The sequence below is a fragment of the Notothenia coriiceps genome, unplaced genomic scaffold, assembly GCF_000735185.1.
Source record: "Notothenia coriiceps isolate Sejong01 unplaced genomic scaffold, NC01 NC01_scaffold00015798, whole genome shotgun sequence".
NCBI classification, from domain to species: domain Eukaryota; kingdom Metazoa; phylum Chordata; class Actinopteri; order Perciformes; family Nototheniidae; genus Notothenia; species Notothenia coriiceps.
Window position 1 is genome coordinate 41,441 of NW_011348499.1, and position 14,536 is coordinate 55,976.

The 14,536-nt window shown below is 39.4% G+C and overlaps 2 protein-coding genes across 2 annotated transcripts in view; both read right to left on the bottom strand.

Annotated features, from left to right (window-relative positions):
- Positions 1–1,461: 1,461 nt before the first annotated feature.
- Positions 1,462–10,778, bottom strand: LOC104949221 (coatomer subunit delta). The gene is made up of 8 exons (XM_010775535.1): positions 10,576–10,778; positions 8,589–8,852; positions 6,510–6,689; positions 6,019–6,227; positions 4,917–5,078; positions 2,785–2,950; positions 1,729–1,876; positions 1,462–1,597 (listed from the first exon to the last, which is right to left on the bottom strand). The coding sequence occupies exons 1-8, from the start codon at positions 10,576–10,578 to the stop codon at positions 1,485–1,487; spliced, it is 1,245 nt and encodes a 414-aa protein (XP_010773837.1). The 5' UTR covers positions 10,579–10,778; the 3' UTR covers positions 1,462–1,484.
- Positions 10,779–14,051: 3,273 nt separating this feature from the next.
- The window catches only part of LOC104949228 (serine/threonine-protein kinase mTOR-like), a 38,854-nt gene continuing 38,369 nt past the window's right edge, over positions 14,052–14,536 (bottom strand). The window contains exon 12 of the mRNA XM_010775545.1: positions 14,052–14,081. Coding sequence (XP_010773847.1) covers positions 14,052–14,081 — 30 coding nt within the window. The remainder of the gene's footprint in view (positions 14,082–14,536) is intronic.

Consider the following 14,536-nt stretch of genomic DNA (forward strand, 5'->3'; position numbering starts at 1 on the left):
GAACTCGGACAACTAGTAAAAAAGAAAAATGCCTCTGCGCCTGTTTGGGACTATTTTGGGTTTACTCGTCGCCAGTGACTTCATCCAGCAGAACGAGAGACAGAGGCACTTCTTTGGGAATGTTTAAGACGGGGTGAGTGAGTGTTGACATTTTTTAATCCTATGCAACTGGTTGATGGTTCACGCGAGTAATCCAATGAATCAAATGGAAATAAGGTTTTTAACATATGCACGGAATAATATTGCCAAACTAGTTACTGAATATAGCAAACTTTATTCAATAAGTCAAGTATTTACTCCCGGAAAATGTTTATGTATGATGATATATTGTTAACTTAGCTCACTATGGAAACAACGTCGGACATCTACAAACGCGTCCTGTATCCGATCTCAAAATGTGCCATTTGCACAATGTGTCATGTATGCAGCCCTTGTTTTGCACTTGCGCGCACGTCGCGGCACTTTGCGAGCGTCTACCGGCTCGGGCTGCATTTTACACCGAACATATAATATACCGTTCGAAACATCTATTTGACGCCGAACGCCACCTCACTCAAGTCGACCCAAGTCATACCGTCAGTGGCGGCTGGTGGAAAATATTTTTGGTGGGGCTGTTGATATAGTGAGTAAAATATTTTTTTTTGGGAGAAATTACCCCTTAAATTGGGACTGATACCGTCATATACCGTATACCACGGTATGATGGCAGCAAGGTATGACGGTATGAAAAAAAAGATACCGCCCATGCCTACTCCCCGACACTATTTTTTTCGGCCCCGGGACGACGGGACGTCCTTAAGCCCCAGTCCTGAAACAGAGGTGCGAGGATGTTCTGTTGGAATGCATTCACATTCATCAAACCTCACTTTACAAATGCTCTGATATATTTAAAGAAAATAATTGTAAAAAAGAGGCAATTTTATTATTTATATCTCGTTATTTTTAAGAGTTTCAATTCAAATAATTGTATTCACAATAGTTAAAAAGTGAATAAGACAGGAGATATGTGAAATGGAATACCCCAATAAGCCTTAGAATAGGGGCCCAGACTCCAAAACTAAAGTATTTAAAATATATATCACCAACACATCTAGAATTGGAGAGAGTTCATGTTTAATACAGAAACATTACAAGCTAAAAATATTTAAACTAACCAAAGATACTAAAGAATAAAAAATAAAAACCTACTACTCATACTTATGTACATTTAATGTTACAGGGATACTTTTACAACTGCTGGCAATATGCCATCGCTTAGCAACTTTAACTTCGATGCATTTACATTTTTTGTGTCATGTCAGATTTAACAAAAAAAGAAAAATGACTCCCACCTAATGGAAAATAACACCCCCTTCTTTGCTATAAAAAAATAAATATTCAGTCGTTATCGTCATTACCAAATACTTATTGATTTTCTGAATTCAACCCATTTAAAGCTATTCTTTGATATAATGCAGGAGTCTTTTTCTATAATAAATCAGCACTTACGGTACAGGGATGCTGATGACCACGTCGTTGAGCTCGAGGCTCTCCTCCTGCAGCTCGTATTCGATGTTCACATCACAGCCAGTGGCGCTCTCTGAAGGCCAGCAGTTTACTGTGGGAGGAATCGGACACTTTTAATATGTCATACGTCACATTAGAGTCTTCATGTACAAACTAGCCTGTCAAAAGGAGACGATGAATAACTGTATGGCTCTACGAGTCCCTCAGGAGAAGCACACTCACTGGTTAGAGGTATGAGGGCCTCGTCTGTGGTCTGCAGTCTCCACTTGAGCACACCGACATCGTTGTTGAGAGGGAAGGACTTCTCCGGGTTCTTCAGGCCGATCACCGAGTCAGTTGTGAACAACTTCTTGTCCACGTTGGGATGTGTCTGAGGAGGGAAGAACGGAGACACATTTAATACGTTATTAAATGTTGTGAAACTAAGAAAAGTTGTATGTGGATGCATGTAAGCATTACGAAAATGAGTTTCGTTACCCATTCCTAAATGAAAGTAGTTTGCCATTTAAAAACTGCGAGATGTTCGTGGTGCTCTTACTCTGAAGGCAAACTCCTAACCCCTTTCATTTGAAATGAATCACTCCCTTTATCTTTTGGAATTAGTTTTTTATTTTATCAAGCTAGGATTGATAACAAAATGACAATTTTGTAAATTTTTACATGATCCCTTACCAGTGGCGAGCAGTCAGGGCCCTCTAGGCCCTCTGTGAGGGCCTAAGATATTCTAAAAAATAATATTTGAAAAAATAAACTTTTTTTTTTTTATTATATTTTTTATATTTTTTTGGTGTTAAGTTTTTCATTAGTTTTACCAAAATAACTTGATTTAATTGTATTTAAAATAACATTTCCAAAGAAATAAATCCTTCAAATCTGCCTGTTCAGTTTCTTTTGGAATGTGAAGGGTTAAATGCCGTCTCTGCGAGTACTGTGAAGACGGGAGAGCTTGTTGGTCCCGCTGTAGATTCACAGAGGGCCCGCTATTGTAACTCAATGAGAGAGTAATGTCAAATGACAGTCCAATTGACCAATCACATCTTCCCTCTAAATGGGCGGGCTTTATTTTTTAAACCCGGAAGTAAGCCGCGCTCGGATTCCCTCGACAGAAAGCAATGGGATTTCTCCATAGGATTTTGGAAAATAGCTCGAAATAAGGTCTGTGGAAAACGGTATAAAAGTCACGGCTCGCCACTGTCCCTTACATATAATATAACCTTCATCTTTACCGTCTGTCACATTATTGTCTCAGAATATGTTGAGGATCTTTGGTAAACGTACTTGCAGCTGCAGCCCTTTGTTGTCGTTGTTGTTGATGATGAGGCGGATGCGTCCGCTCTTCTCGTCTGTGACTCGGAGCGTGACCATGCCCAGCAGCTCCATGTTCTGAAGACCGCCGTCACGGCCGCAGGTCAGCGAGATCTTCTCCTCCACACGCAGATGTACGCTGCAGAGGGAAACAAACCCAAACAGACTTCAAGTCATGGACAAACCCCAGAGAAGACTCAGGTAATATTTATGAGTTGTGCAATAAAGATAATTTCACAATGAAGAGTTTTAAACCAAAACTCCTGCACATGTAACACATGTATTAGAGTGTGGAGTAAAGAATTCATTTACAAACAGCAAATGGGCTATTCAAAAACCATCAAAGACTATTCAAGGCAAGTACATTATTATTACAAGAGGACATGAGAGGATTCGCTTGTTGGTTCTTAAGAAAAACCTCCCAAATATTGTAGATGGACAACCCTGCATGCATCTAATGTCAATATATTGAATTCCATGTTCAGTTAAAACAATATAATAATTGTATAATAGTACATGAAACATAACACTTCTTAATTATTTGAATTGAAAACTGCTTAACGAAAAGATTGGTGTCAGTATGACAAAAAGCAGCTCTTGTTGCATTCAAGTCCATATCATTAATCACTTTCGATTGTCAATATATGAACTTTTCGACTCTTGGTTTGCTATAACTTAAACAGATTCTTTGTAAAAGACATTTGACGTTCATGCTATCCCTCTTTTCAGCCCCCATGCAGCTCCTACAGTGTGCAGCTAAAGCAGCTAAAAAGGGGATTACTTCAGGTAACTCATCCAGATCCCGAGGCTGATCTGGCTCTTAAATTGTCTAGCTTCCAAACGTATTATCAGCTAACTTACTAAGCAACCAATCCATGTAGCTTAAGTAGCTAAAGTACAGCTAACTGGCTGATGTATCTTACCTACGGTATGGTTGCTTTGTAAATTCAGCTGAAATGTTTAAACCGACAAGCTTGTTTGTATCCTGGAGCCGATAATCCCCAAAAAATATAATAATAGACATTCTAAATATGTGATATATGATTTCAAAGTCAAGTCAATGTTTTGGCTGAAGCACAGCGACTACCGAGTGTGAAAACAGGATACTGACTGCAGTTCCCTAAACATCCATCAGTGTCCACAGGGGTTATTTGAAGGTTCTACATAGCACCTTGAAATAACTTATGGCGCATTTCCACTGCAGCGCGTAGCACGCTTTAAGCGTGCCGTGCCAAACCCGGCCCGTTTTTTGTTGCGTTTCCACTAGGGGTAGTTCCGGCTAGCGGGTACTGTTTCACAGTTTTTCTACAGTTTTTCTGGCCCCATAAAATCGTGGTTCTAGGGCCAGACAACCGGGCTGAGTCGGGCTGAGTATGCTAAACTAGAGAGAGAATCGCTGGCAAGGGGGCTACAACAAGATGAACATATTTTACCGTGATTTAATTGTAATACACGTTTCAAAATGATGCAGAAGTAACAACATACCGGTTAGTAAAAACCATGCTTCGACAAGTCTGCAGATAGACGGCAGGCGAAAAACCTTTTAAAAAGCGTGTTTTCTGAATGGAGATCGGCTAAGCTAACGCTTTATATGCTCCGACCGTCCACACTCACAACAACGGCCTATACAGACATAAATAAAGCAGCGACTGTATTCGCCATGACACAGACAGTCTGTGGTTTGTACTTGTTTAACTTTTGTCTAGTTTCTGAACAGATGTGAGGAGCTGCAAGCTCTGAGGGCTAATAGCTAACGGCTGATGTTGTTTTTCTGTTGTTCTCATTGAAGATGACGTCACGGCTCCGCCTACACTGCGTTACTATAGTTTCTACCCCTGGTACTAAACTGTAATGGAAACGCAACATTAAGTGAGCCTGGCCTACCAAGGCCTAACTATACCGTACTAAGCCGTGCGAGGCCCTGCAGTGGAAATGCACCATAATGGCGCATTTCAGAGCTGAAGCCACTTCTATGTCTATGACAAAGTCTTGACTATTTTATCTGTTTTTAGAATAAAGCTTTGAGGCACTTGCAAAAACGAACAATTGCAGAGTAATAAACAATATATATATAATTAGTCATAAAGGTTGCGGTGAGTCTTTACCCCTCCACATTGACTGGTGGCGGCAGAGCTTTAGATACATCGGAGCCTCTCTTCCCTGAGGTTGGCATGATGGTTTCACCCTCGGACTTGAGCTTGTCAACAAAGTTGTCCACCTCCTTCCCTTTAGCGCCCAGTTTCAGAGCCTTGCTGGGTCCACTTTGTCTGGAAAAAGAAAAAACATCACAACAGGGTTTTCAACAACTAAAAACAGAATCAACCATTGAACACAGCCTGTAAACAGCAATGAAACCCAATACTAGTTACCTTATGCTTCAACAGCTAGAGGGCATTTCCACATTGCTTTATTATGTGTTGGTACTTCCGGTTAAAGCGTAATTACTATTACTTCGCCAGCTTTGTCAACATTTACTTACCAAACTTTTTTTTGTTGTTATTAAGCTTTTGAATGTGTGTCTGAGTTTATCCAAATAAAGCATTCTTGAGAATATATTTATTAGCAATGTTTGGAGCTGTAAAAAGAGGTGGTCTGCCTAAAGAAAGCACTTTTCAACAAAATGTTTGAATGTTTTACATGGGTAGCTAATGTAAACTAGATGAGGTTGATAGATCACGATGGTTTGTAGCTTGTAAAGAAGATGGCTAACGTTTGCTGGCTTGTTAGATAGATAGATAGATATATGGCTAGAAAGCTAATGTTTGCTAGTTAGGTAAAGTTTGCTATCTTAATAGCTCACTGACAGGTTAATTTAATCTCAATGTGTTCAAAAAATGTCAACACTGTGGACTGTGAGAGTTTATTATCTGTCGACGTGAGCGTTAGTTAACAGTCTGAGCGGCTGATATGCTTTGTTACTTTTTGTAGCTCCTCATAGAGCCTTCGACACCAAAAGACACTACAGGGTTATTTAAAAGTCTCCTCATATAGCTTTTGGGCAATTTTACAGCCGACGGATGTGGTAACGTAGACCATTCCATCACTGCAGTGTAACTGTAAATGATCCAAATAAATGTGTTATTGTTAACAATCCTGCAAGTGCTAAATTGAAAGAACTTACACATATGCGTTTGAACAGGAAGTGGGGAAAGGGGCGGGGCTTCATAAAGTGAATGGCAAAACCAGACGTATTTCTTGGAGTGGTACCTGGCGGTGGCTGGTGTGATCTTGGGCTTCTCAGGCTCCACGATGGTGTCTGTGATGATGGACCCTGAGGACATGCTGGTCATGCCGGGTGCGCTGCCGAAGCCTCCGTAGGTCGACACCTTCTTTCCAGAGCGCTCAGCGTCCCTCCTGGCCTGCTGCAGCTCCTTGGCCTTTCTCCTCATCTCTGCCTTAGCCTCTCTTTCCTGGGTCTGTGGATAAAAAACAAAAATATTTTCTGTTTTTATAAACAATATAAGTTGTACACAGAAAGAAACACATGGTTTTCACTTGTGTTTTGATGGCTGAAAACCTGTGCCGTGTTGTGAATACATTTTTAACTAATGGATAGAAACGGTAACCTCATCTACCATGTGATACAATGCACACTTTGTATAAGATGTAAAAGCACATTGCTGACAAGACAGCCCCATGGAGATGATTAAAATGTGTCTTGTCTAATAAACCTGACGGATGCAACAGTGTGATCTCACCTCTCTGACAGCCCGGAAAACCTTCTCCTCGTGGGAATCCATCTCTGTGAAGGTGCGGATCTGAGCCAGGTTGACGTTCTCTCTGTAGCCTAGTGCAACGATCTCATCGAAGGCAAAGATCAGGTCGAAACAGTGATCTGATATTTCGCTCTCCTCTAGCACACGACAGTATTCTGGGATCTGGAAGGGGAAGGAGGAACAAGTTAAATCAGACAATTAAAGAAAAGTAAGCATTTTGAGATAAAGTGAAAGCACAAGTGGCACGGGTCAGTAATAATTTCTACATGAGTCTTGGCTAAAAGCATGACTGCTGACAAATCCACTGAACACTAGTTGCTGTACAGTATTAAAAGGCAGTGCTGGATGTTCAAAACTCTGTGTATTATTACAGAGGTCAGGCCCCGAGTATAATTGTGGTATTGATTTATGAGTTTATGCTAATGGCCTCGATCATTTGAACATTATAAACTTATCTCACTAGATATGGATATGACCTAGATCATTCTTGTTTAGCTTCATTGCGTTCACATCTGTGTTTGTTTATATAACAGTTTAATTAACAACTTAGCCATCAGGATACCAGAATATTCCACAGGGTTTTTCTTATTAAAATCATATTGAGCATTACACAGACATTGCACAGTTTTGTTCAAATAGCCTGAGGGTTCATTTTACTTTATAATTGTAATAGTGTGGTTTTTACTATTTGTTGTTTTCCTTAAAGGTGGGGTAGGTAAGTTTGAGAAACTGGAATGCTCTTAACATCCCGATAGCAATGAATATCTTAAGTGCTTTGACAAAAAAATCCATTAAAAAAATGTCATCTGTGGAAGCCATAGTACTGTAAAAAGCACGACCAACCATTTTAGCCGGCCCGGCTAAAATTATTGGATGGCCTACCTGCCTGTCAGCCTTCCATCTGTGCACAAACTTATCTCGTGCCCTCATTGGTCATGTGCGCGTTCGTGTGTGTTGGAGGAGGGGCTCTGTAAGGAAGTGGCAGGTTTTTTCCGGCTGTGTATTTTCAAATTCTAGCGCACTCGAGCTGGTTTCTCCAAAATTACCTACCCCACCTTTAATTAAGGAAATTGTAGTATTTTCTCAATTCCCAATTCAAATGTATCTGTATGCAATACATGATTTAATTATGAAATATTATGCTTGGTATTTCAGGACTACTTTTTTAAAGAAAATGCAATACGAACATAAATCCCAAAAATCAACCCACAATGGGTTTTAGTACTAAAAAAATATATATATATTCAATTTCCTGCTTGCTTTTATCCAAAACATAAAAAGGGCAATAACATAAATGAAATAGTTAAAATAAACCAGCGGTGTGATATTTCTTGAAAATCAATAACATTTACTATAAAATACAGGAACCAAAGCAGTGCAGCATTATTGTGATAAATAATACATTTTGGTTTTAAAAAAAATGCACTTATTAGCTTTTAAGTCGCTTTATGAGTTGTGGTCATACTGTTTTCTCTGATGATACTTTAAAATTATTATATATATGATTAATATAACAACTACTTATTTTCCATATAATATTCTCCTAATTCAACGCTTTTTGAGATATGATATAAAAGACCCAGTGTTGAACATGACTTTGCCTAAAATTTGGACATCATTTTCTGGTCTTTAGTTTATTTTGTGTATGCAATGCATGTGTATTATATTTCAGCTAAAATTAAAATTAAGAAAAAATTGAATGGTTCATAAATGGTTGTACTTAGGAATTTATAATGGGGTATTAAAGAGGCAAACAGTAATCCATTATGTTGGTTTTAAGCTTCATATGTACATAGTGTTGGATTTTCAAATGCATACTCCTACATATAACGCCATGAATGCACACTGGGATGCTGAGGATGGCTATAGTACATGCTAAAATAACTCAAAGGAGAAAAACAAGAACCTGGCTGACAGCTTTCAGTAATTTGATGTGTGATACAGAAAGGGATCATTAAAGCAATTGCCATTCTCCACACTGCAATGTGTCATGTTACCTGTATATCCTCTTAATGAACATCATTCCTAGGCATAGGCAGAAACAGCTGCATGTTTCCTTACCACGCGGGAGAAGAGTCTGAGGGTCTCCAGGTCCTCCAGGATGTTGCTGTTCTTGGTGGTGATGAGGACCATGTAGAGTTTTTCCAAGGGCTGGTACACATAGCGAACACTGTCTGTTTCCACAAAGGTGTGCTGCTTGCCCGTGTTCATCAGTTTAGGGAATGCAGCCAGGAGACCCTCAATGCGTGTCCGGGTCATTTCCACAAACTGCCGCGATACGATGGCCTTGCCGGCCTTGGTGCACACCGCCGCTGCCAACAGCACCTGGAGGTGGAGAAAAAACAGACTGTTGTAGTACCTGCAGTGCTTCAGTTTTATTATTAATAAAAACACATTGTACATGCATACTTTATTTGAGCATGGAACTGTTAGCTCAAGGCAAAGGTAAGTCATGGGGATACATTAACTGTACTGTGCAAATGATACAGTTCCTCTTTCCTTTAACCCAAATTCTAATAATGTAAGCCTCTGTCTAGGGAGAGCACATCTTAGCAAGTCGAACATCATTAAATGAAATGTTTTCTTAAGACACATTTGTGTTTAAAATGTAGCCAATCCACCCTCTCACCAGAGGTCCTACTTTATTATTTGTTTGCACTGCTTGAGGCGACCTACTGTGTTAGGTTTTTTGTGGAAGAAGACTGTAGTTGCTGCATGGCAACTACCTATCCAACATGGCATTTTATTAAAACAATTACTACAACATGTCCCAAATGTGACATTGTTTATAATGAATTCAGAAAAGATAAGGTTGTGTTAACAATGTTTGTATGTCTGACAAGAAACCAACGGACCAACAATTCTAAAGGGGTCTGGTGAGGCTTTCTCAACACACTAGACTAGGAACACAGCAGTGTTGACCGGTACCATTCGTTTCCAATAAATTAACTAGTGGTTTTAAAGACACTAAGTAGATTACTCAATTACAATTTTGAGGAATTTGTACTTGACTAAAGTATTTCAATTTTGTGCTACTTTGTACTTCTAGCCCACTTCATTTGAGAGGTAAATCGTGTACTTTTACTCTACTACGTACATACCTTTAGCTACTTTGCAGAATTAGGAATAATGATGTCAAATATAATCAACCCTTAAATAAGACTTAAGTTACACCAGGAGGAGTAAATTCACAAGCTACCCTGCAGTATACAAAGTCATTAAAACAAGCTGCACCTTTACTAGCTGTGACAAACACTTAAATGCGTAAATGATATATACTTTTGTTCCTTTACTTGAGTTACATTTTGAATGCAGGACTTTATGCAGGATTGTGACATTCAGTGTATTTCTACATTTACTGAAGTACAAGATCTGAGTACTTCTAACACCCGAAAATAACTTACATAAAAATGTAAGTGAAGGTTCATTAAATTAAGCGTAATATGAGTACACTGTAAATTTCACTTAGGGAAATGAGGGAAGGAACTGTATGTATTCCACGTTGACAAGGGCTGAAGTTAGAAATGAAAGATACCGACTGCAACGGATCTGAACTTGATGCAGACAACCAACAACTGAGGTTAACGTTGACAGCCCTTTATACATGCTGTAACAACATGTTAGTAAACATGATCATGTATATATGGATTAAGATAACTTAATGACATTATATCGTGTTGCATGGCTTTAGACATAATGGCAGCAGGTAATGTTAGCTCGGGATAGGCTAGTGACAGGAGCTAACGCTAGCGCTAGCTTGTCAGGCTAGTTAACGTCAGCAATGTCTGCACACTCTGAATCAACTACTGACCTAAAATATGACTCTGTATAATGAAACGACGATTCATTTAGTTAATTTAAAGACATTAATGTGAAGTTAGTATTGTCAGAGCAGTGGAAACCAACGTGTGGTTTTCCTGTTATTTCGCTCTTGGACAGGCTAGCTAACTGATACCCAGGTTTAGCTAGTTGCAGGTTAGCCAGTGTTATGATCATTGCTAGGCCCGATGAAAGCCAGGGAAAGCCCGGATATTAGACTGTCACTCACCATTTTGGTCTCTCTCTATGGAACGACGATCTTCCGTCTCTCGTGTTTCTTGATTTGGTGATTTCTAGTCAGTCTGGAATAGAAAGGTGCGAATGTACAGCTGACTTCAAGTTGTGTGATTGTTAGCTAGCTAGCGTCAATATGGCAGCAGGACAGAGCCACGTCTCCACCGGAAGAGCAGCGGTAGAACTGCCCACCGTGGAAACCAGTGACGTGTTCACCAAAATGTTGGCCGTGTTGCATAAATAAGTTACTCGTTCTACTTCCACACACAGACGCTCCTTCCTCTTTTTCTCTTATTGAGACTCTCAATAAGGGAAAAGGATGAAGAAGCGCCCTATCTATTACTCTCAATTTGAGAGTAATAGATAGATAGATCCATATAAATTAGATAGATCCAGCTACCGATGTCTACCTTTAATCCATATTCCGTATTAACAAACCATGGTTGTAAGCATTTTCATTTCATTTTGAGTTCATACTGTATGTGATATAGTTTACTGTATTTTATATATGTATATAAAAAGCACATACTTGCAAAAAACAACCATATATAACGAAGTTCTCCATAAATAAACAATAAAATACAACATTTATTTTCTGTTTTTACAAATAACCCAATAACAAAATGAACTGTAGGCCTATTAGTTCCCAGTAATACTTCTTATAATGTTGAACATCCACTTAAAATAATCATACAGCAATAAAACAAACTCCAAATGTAACGTCTGGATGCCAAACGCCTTTAAAAACACACATATGTAGAAGAAACCAAACGTCAGATTGCAGAGGTGGGAGAAGTACTCAGATCTTGTACTTAAAGCAGTGGTTCTCAAACTTTTTCTGTCAAAAAAAAAGTTGCCCCCCCCAACACAAATAGTCACGTAATGGGCCAAGTTAACATTTATTAAAATACATCAATATGAACGTGAGCAAAAAAGTGCTATTTGGACCTAACATCCTAGGGGGGTCCGGGGAAGATTTCTTTTTAAATATTGAAGTTAAAAGCATCAATCTGGTGCACTTTGAGAGCAAAATGAAGAGATATATGGATACATCTCTCAACACCCATATGAAACACAACTGTAAACAGATTTTCTTTTTCTTTATGGATATTTTAATAATCACTCCTCTTTTAAACTTTATTCTTGTTTTAAAAACAGGTATGAAATACTGTATGACAGTAAAACAATAAGAGAATAAATGAAAATGTTTCATTTATTCTCTTATTTTTTTATACCCATAATGATCATATAAACGTGTGCCTCGGAAATAATTGTTTACATTAATCGTGACCAAACCGTTTGAGACCCTTTCTAGCCATAACCGTCTGACAGGAGAGGACTCTCTTCCACCTTGTTGTTGATTGATTTCCGGTATGTTGCGCTCTCGCTCGCGCACGCACACACAATGGCTCGTTCCACACAGAGCCGAGTTTGAATGAAACACAGAGACCCAGACGGCTACTTGTACTGTAGCATATTATTTTCGAATCAATATTTTTTTAATTTATGATTTTTTTTTATTGTCATAACTATTTTTCCTCCTGGTTTCTTGCGCCCCCCCTTGTCATGCCTCTGCGACCCTCACTTTGAGACACACTGACTTAAAGGTAGGGTAGGTAAGAATGGAGAAATCAGCTCGAGTGGCTAGAATTTGAAACTACGCAGTCAAAAAAAATCTGCCCCTTCCTTCAGACTTCCTTACAGAGCCCCTCCTCCAACACACACGACAGTGCACGACCAATGAGGGCACAAGATAAGTTTGTGCATGAGATGGAAGGCTGACAGGCAGGTAGGCCATCCAGTTATTTTAGCCGGACCGGCTAAAATAATTAGTCGTGCTTTTTACAGCGCCACAGCTTCTACAGATGACATTTTTTAATGTATATTTGTCAAAGCATTTAATGTATTCATTGCTATCGGGATGTTAAGAGCATTCCATGGAATATAACAAAAAGTGTTTCTGAAGTGAATTACCTACCCCACCTTTAGGTAAAAGTAGAAGTACCAGAATCTGTAACAAGTAAAAGTCCCGCATTCAAAATGTTACTCAAGTAAAAGTACAAAGTAATAGCATCAAAATAAACTTAAAGGAGACCTATCATGCTATATCTGAATAATATATTGTAGGGCCACGATACCTATATAAGGTATATTTATACGTTTTCTTTTTCAAAATACCAAACAGATCATGCATTTTAGCCATGCCTCATTTCGCTCTATTTTGCTCTCCTCCACCCTGTCTTTGCATGCGCTGCAGCATGCGGAGCTCCTCGTCACTGACGTCAGACTATTTTCAAATCTGTATCAGTCTGTATCAGATCCGTTGTAGCCCCGTTTTTAGAGATTTTGGGTATAGAGGATACCTGCCTGTCAGCCTTCCATCTGTGCACAAACTTATCTCGTGCCCTCATTGGTCATGTGCACGTTTGTGTGTGTTGGAGGAGGGCATGGAGGAGGGGCTCTGTAAGGAAGTCTGAATGATGTATTTTCAAATTCTAGCGCACTCGAGCTGATTTATCCAAAATTACCTACCCCACTTTTAATGCATCAATAATTATGATCAAAACATATAATATATATTATTCTGAAATGGACCAATCTGCATAATGAGTCATTTTACTGTTGGTACTTTAAAGGGGACCTATCATGCAAAATGCACCTTTGTACGTCTTTTATACATGAATATGTATCCCCGGTGTGTCAGGGAACTCACCAAGTGTCAGAAAACACAACCCTCTCAGCCAGGTAGGCCATCCAGTTATTTTAGCCGGGCCGGCTAAAATTATTGGTCGTGCTTTTTACAGTACTACGGCTTCCACAGATGAAATGTTCTCAATTTGATGAAAGTTTCTCAAATGTACCTACCCCACCTTTAATAGATTACTTGCACAATTTCACACACCTCTTTAACTCTATTTAAATGTGATCCCAAGTTAACCACATTGTGTGTATTTACTTGAGGTTTATTCTTGCTAATGTCAACATCTACTTGGAATATACAATCATAATTAAATGGATCGATCATAAAACCCTCGATCACTGACTGATCCTCACGCTAGCCGCTGCTCGTGGAGAGAACTAGAAGGCGGAACCAGGAAATGACCTCTGGAAGGTCCAATGACATCACAGCCTCGGCGTTCACTCATGAGGGGCTGAATGAGAGTAGCACCCTGACTTTTTTCAAGGATTTCGTGTTGTTTAATGGTCTCTGAGTCAAGCAAATCGCGCTGTGGATCCTTGCAAGAACGGTGGGGCGAACCGGATCAAGGACATGTCGGCGGAAGGAACTTCTCTGGTAGGTTTTAAGCAAATTAACCCGGTGCTTTGCGCCATGCATGGAGAACCTTCTGTACTTGCTGTGGATGGCAAACGCCATTTCCGTATGCTCTGTCATTTGGAGAGCGGTGATTGGTTAATCCGTGTGTCTGTTCCAGTGCTTGGGTTCTCATTGGTCGAGCAAAAAGAGAGTCGTCAAACCTTGACACCATGGACAGATGCGAGCTAGAAAAACATAATGAACATGTTTAAGAGTTGAGTTTGAAATGATAAATGTTGAGGTCATAGACTAAGTTTTTAGGGTAATAAACTGCGATAACAGACTAGTAATATGTTGTCAACAAGCTGTAAACTTTACCCATCCAGTCGGTGTCTGTTTAACTTTGCAACCCAGAATGTTGGAAGGACACTCCAAAACATATGGTGGTTAACTTCCATTAAGATATATATTGGGAATTGCAAAATAAACCATCAGAGGAGTTTCGTTTTAACTGCTTTAATAGCTTTATTACACTTTTACAAAATAGGCAGCTGATCCGCTCTCCGACGTTACGTGTTATGATATTTTTTCACCCTAAATTACTGCAGACTGCAAGACACTTCACCCCAAATTACTCCTGTGGGGATTGTCCACAGTACTGAATGTATGTAAATCGCTTTGGATTAAAGCGTCTAACAAA

Coding starts and splice junctions, on each gene's coding strand:
- LOC104949221 (XM_010775535.1), bottom strand. Junction 2,951..4,916: donor CCACCAGTCAATGTGGAGGG/GTAAAGACTCAC, acceptor TTCCCTCTGCAG/CGTACATCTGCGTGTGGAGG. Junction 1,877..2,784: donor ACAAAGGGCTGCAGCTGCAA/GTACGTTTACCA, acceptor TTCCCTCCTCAG/ACACATCCCAACGTGGACAA.